Genomic DNA, 5,324 nt, shown 5'->3' on the forward strand with positions numbered 1-5,324 from the left:
TTCATATTGTGGTTTCACTTGTTGATAGGGTGGGTTCTTATACAGCAGTCGGAAAGACTTATGGACGTACATTCACTCCCCACACCACCCCTGGCAGGATTTCTTCCACTTAAGTCAAAATGGACTGTTGGAAAATGTCACTAAAACCACAAGAAATGCTCAAGAAATCCTCGTCTTCACTCCACATGAAAGACTTAGAAAAGAGTTTGACTGCTGGGAATTTAACACCACTGAAGCTGCTCTCGGGTGACTACGGGGGTTACATGGCGGAACTCCGCTTTCCACTATGAACCAATATTCATTCTATTCGGCATTTCGATACGGGTCCATATTAAACCAAAACCGTTGTATTCCATTTGGATATTCCATAACGTAGCGCTTATTCCAAAGTGGAGCCACCTTTCCAATTAAGACACACAACTCTGGACACTATTTATAAACACATGGAATATTCCCGTTCAATTTTTGGTGCTGAGCAGCCTTCTGATTAATTAGTCAGACCGTGTGTCTGAAAACAAACCGACACGTAGATCCAACCTATTGCCCAATGCCCGCCCCCCGCGTGACCACCAGAGTTATCTCACAAAACCAGACAAAGCACAAACCTGAATATAACTGTCTTTTCTGGAATTAGCCAAAATCGGAATATTTTGTGCATGTAAAATTGTTTGTCCAATGTCAAATGGGGTAGAATATTTGACTCGAATAAGTATGATAAATTATAATTGGGGGTTTGGCTAAATAACTTCACGTTACTTGCGTTCTAACAGCTTTGAAACATTTGAACTTGATATTAAGGGATAAAGAAAGAACATGTTTAAACAGACACCTTATAATAAAAGGGGACCCAGCAAGGTGGAGCCCAAATTCAACAACAATTAATTTAATTATCCAACTCCTATGCACCAGTAATTACGCCACTGGCTGTGGTGCAAGTTTGTATTAATAAAGATAGAGTATGATCTTAGTCTTTCTGTAAGGTTTCTTCAAGCTTCATCCATGAATTGGGGTTTCAACGCACCGTCACACACCTCTCGTATGTGAAAAGTCCGACAGACCCTGATTGTAGGAGCAGTTTATGGTTTTATAACCTGTTTGGAGCTCCACTCTTACCGACGGTTACACATTCCGAGTTCCGTTGGGGACCCAGTAAACAACAGAATAGGCGTGGTGAGCTGATCATGTCCTTGGCTTCTTAGTGAAGTCTCAACCTCCCGCTGTTTACTTGGATATAGAGTGTAGTTAGAAACAGGGCTAAAGGTTATATGCATAATATAGCCTCTTTTACAGTTGCGTATCGTTTTACAATGACCAGGTCAAAGGGTTGTATAGGTTCTTAAAAATTGCCATTACACTGGCTAGTGTTAACTTTAGATGTTTTGAAGTAATTGGAGCTGTGCTTACATTGGCTTTTCTTATCCTAATCTACAGGTGTTGAGTGTAAATAACTGGAAACAGCATCTCACACCCCCAACAAGTCCATTCTGAAATATTAACCTCATTTGAAATGTTTCATTGTCAATCAAACTACTCTACAGTTTTGTTTTACGTCTCGTAAAAGAATCCCTTTGTGATGTAAAACTATCCATCAGCATCTTGTCTCTTGTCATCCACAGGGCCAGCAAAGTGAGGAATAAAGGTCCAAAAGACATCATGGCTGTAGAGGAACAGAACGGAGAAGTCAAGTTCTCCACACACCTCCCTTACCCCAACAACCTCAGCAGGTTGGTACCCCGTCAAAATATATCACTTCAAACACTGCTCATACACTGTGCTTCCAAGAGAGAGAAATCACACATTGCTTGTTTAAATCAAAGGGAAACTCGACTATTTGGACAGTGTTTGGTGCCACTTTCTCTCCTTGAACACACATTTTAATGGCTGTTATGTAGAACCCTGTCGGAGCCGATGGAGTCACTGCTTCAGCTGATGTTGAAGTGGGATCCTGTCCAGAGAGGAGGCAAAATCAACCCAGACACCAAGAAACCAAAGTGCTTTGACGCACTGGAGCAGATACTGAGTATGAAGGTGAGTTCCTGGCAGAGCTCCTTTTTTTTAAAGTTTTATCTTACAGCCTATCACCAGTGCTTTTGAGCCACTTGAATCTGGGTCAACCAGCTTTTACACATTTCTCCTGTAACTGATAGCCTTTTCTTTGAAATGTTTTTATACCAGTGCCAGAGTTTCTGTACTGACATCAAAGTTTTTTTCCATTTAACAAAAGCAGCCAAAGGTTCTTGGAGTTGTTTTAATGTTGTCTAAACACAAGCAGCCATACAAGAGCGTCACCTCAATGAAACAGATAACAGCCTCAGCAATCTGATCAAACACTTAATGCCAGATTTCAGTTTTATATATTTGCTGCTAGGAGTTAAAGTTACGATACACAGCCTGTTTATGATTTAGACATGGAAATGTTTAGCCTCTGGTGAAACATTTAACTATTTTAAAGGGAACTGAGCTGGTTTTACTCATCAAATCGTGTTTACAATTTTGGGAGAGTTTTACTGCATGTGTTGTTGATGAAAGTTGTAGTGATACGCAGACCGGCTCTGAGTGAGTTCATCTGGATCCTCATGTTGGCATAAATCATCCACCCGCCACCCACCTGAAGGAACCCAAACCCACAGGGACATTTCACTCCCCCTCTGCTGGGTCCCTGTAGGCAACATTGGCTTTTAAATGATCTCTGTGATTTTTCTTGTGTTGTATTGAGAGTTTTCTTTAATGACTAAGGAGACAGCTTTCAGTAAGTTTAAACATGCACTCACTAATGTCACTGCAGTAAATATGTCGTAGGACATTTAAGCAGCAACCAGAGTCAGAAATTAACACCCGCCACCCGTTGATTTTTTTCATTTTCTGCCACACTGGCGGGTTAATGTTTGTTAGAAGAAAAAACCTATGCTGGGAGTGCAGCGTTTTGGTGTAATATACTAGCTAACTGTCCTCTGCTGTCTGTTTGACACACACATACTACCAGATGGGTTTTTACGCAGAATTTAGTAGCTTGAATTAATTAACTGTTGAGCAATATATTAAAATAATTGTGCTTCGGATTTCACTCTGGCCTCTTCTTTAAGTTTGTATTCCACATAATATCTGATCATTTCAATGAAATGTACTGAAACGAATATATATGTGACACAAGAAAGTTATTTATTATGTTGCCTGGTAAAAAATATGCTTGGCCAGTGGATTTTTTTAATTTGCTAATCACCTTGGACAATCAAATAGTTAATTTTGGACACTGGGTGCAACCTAAAAAACTGTTGTTATAAACTATATGTTATAAAAACTCGACAGGACAGAGGAACCTTCTGAAATAATTTGTTTTGGATGTGTCGAACACAGAACATTAATAAACACTGGATACTGACCGATCCTGTCGGTGTGTTAGGAGATTTAAATAATCAATGAAGACACTGTTGTGCCTGGATCATAAATTCCACTTAATGGGCTTCACTGCATTTCAACCAACCCGCAACACAGCCGCTATTAATCCGAATGATCATTTTTATGACCCTGATCGGTGGATTAACCGCACTGCCTGCGGTTAGAACTGTGACCCGGGCATTAGTGTTAAAGCCTTTTGTGTCACCAGGCGGCGCTGCTGTCTGATGAACTGCCTCAAGTGATGTCAATTCAGTCAGCGTCAGTTGGGTCTGAAGACTCAAAGTCTGAAAGGGAAAGAAATGTGTTTGTGAAGAAGTGAACTTCTGTAGCTGCTCCTCATCAGCTGCTGCTAGTGTAACACCTGAATCTCCAACTGAACTGACGGTTGAGTTGAATTTTGGGTAATATAGGGCCAATGTTTTGAGAGTGAAGAAGAATGTGTAGAATAAATAAGACGATATTTCTGTTTTTTAAACTGCCCATTGTGAGTTGTAGTGTAATATTAAATCAGAGGAGTATTATTTTAAGGGGTTATGACCTTCAGTATACCAAACATTTCGGTAAACACAGAATTTCTGTCCCTGTGCTTTGTCCTAACTGCTTCCCTCTTGTGTCTCCAGGTGGTTCACATCCTGAACATGACCACGGCTCAGGTTCACTCTTTCCAGTTGACCACGGACGAAAGTCTCCACAGTCTGCAGAAACGCATCGAGGGCGAAACCAAGATCGAAGTGGTGAACCAGGAGCTGCTGCAGGAGACGGGAGTGTCCCTGGACCCCAGGAAACCCGCTGCGCAGTGTGTCCTAGACGGAGTGGTAAGCAGATTTCACACTGTGCAGCAACGGGTAGAAAACAAACAGAACAAACAAACAAATGAAATCGCTGTTGACGATACTTCTTGGTTTATGTGTGTTATGTGTTGGCAACCTCCCTGCGGACCTTTGTTGTATTTTGTCATCATCCATCTCGCTCTCTAGAAGAATAACAAACCCTTTCATATTACTGTAACGCACTGGAATCTTTACAAAGACTGGAGCAGGTGTGCAAAACACTTATGTCCGTGCTACAAATAGCTAAAATTGTGCAGAAAAAGCTGTGTCAGCAGGTATTATGATTCACACACACTCACCGTATGAGCGCAGAGGGACTTTGAATCACCCACTAACACTCTTTTGAGCGACAGGAAATGTTTTTTTCCGTCTGTATAATTGGTGTTTTTCTTCCTGTGCAGAGAGGGTGGGATAGCTACATCGTCTACCTGTTTGACAAGAGCATCAACACGTACTCCGGGCCCTTCAGTGCCAGACAACTGCCTGACAAAGTCAACACTATAGGTGAGTTTATTTTACCTGTACCTAGGATGCATCAATCCTAATCCATTTATTAAAGCACAGGGGCCACTTATTTCCACCAGTTTTCCATCACACTTCTTCCTGTATCAGTCTGTCAGGTGAAAACTGTGATATAGCAGATGATCATTTTCACCCATTCACTCCATTAAATGGCAGTATTGCCAGTGTTAACAGCAGCTGTCGTGGGTCTTGTTTTTGCAGTGCAAGAGGCCAAGATACAGATGCCCCTGGTTGTGTTGAAGAAGGTTTGGGGTGAAGCAGTGAGCTACATCTGTGGCCTGAAGGAGGACTACAGCAGGCTGTTCCAAGGACAGAGGGCTGCTATGTGAGTCACATGACAGACTTCTGTCATCTGTTATTTTTACCACGAAAAACATGACGTGCATTTGTATTATTTTTACAAAATCATAAAGAAATCCGCTTTTTCTCAACACAAACATATCAGATTTAATCCTGTTTACAAGTGTTAGTGTTGTTAAAGGCCTGTCAGTGGATCTGAGAGGGATAGAAAGCCTTAATCAAAGATGTTTGGGCTGTTGCACTTTTTAAGCAGGTCAAATCCCAGTGAAGCCTCTA

General features: G+C 41.4%; 1 protein-coding gene across 1 annotated transcript in view; it reads left to right on the forward strand.

Moving 5' to 3' along the window:
- LOC118333151 (inhibitor of nuclear factor kappa-B kinase subunit alpha-like) overlaps window positions 1–5,324 on the forward strand; it is a 17,702-nt gene that overhangs the window by 6,049 nt on the left and 6,329 nt on the right. The window contains exons 9-13 of the mRNA XM_035668678.1: window positions 1,617–1,724; window positions 1,893–2,028; window positions 4,017–4,211; window positions 4,628–4,730; window positions 4,950–5,073. Coding sequence (XP_035524571.1) covers window positions 1,617–1,724; window positions 1,893–2,028; window positions 4,017–4,211; window positions 4,628–4,730; window positions 4,950–5,073 — 666 coding nt within the window. The remainder of the gene's footprint in view (window positions 1–1,616; window positions 1,725–1,892; window positions 2,029–4,016; window positions 4,212–4,627; window positions 4,731–4,949; window positions 5,074–5,324) is intronic.

This window comes from Morone saxatilis, unplaced genomic scaffold (assembly GCF_004916995.1).
Source record: "Morone saxatilis isolate NCDOM2014 unplaced genomic scaffold, NCSU_SB_2.0 Contig1, whole genome shotgun sequence".
Taxonomy (NCBI): Eukaryota; Metazoa; Chordata; class Actinopteri; family Moronidae; genus Morone; species Morone saxatilis.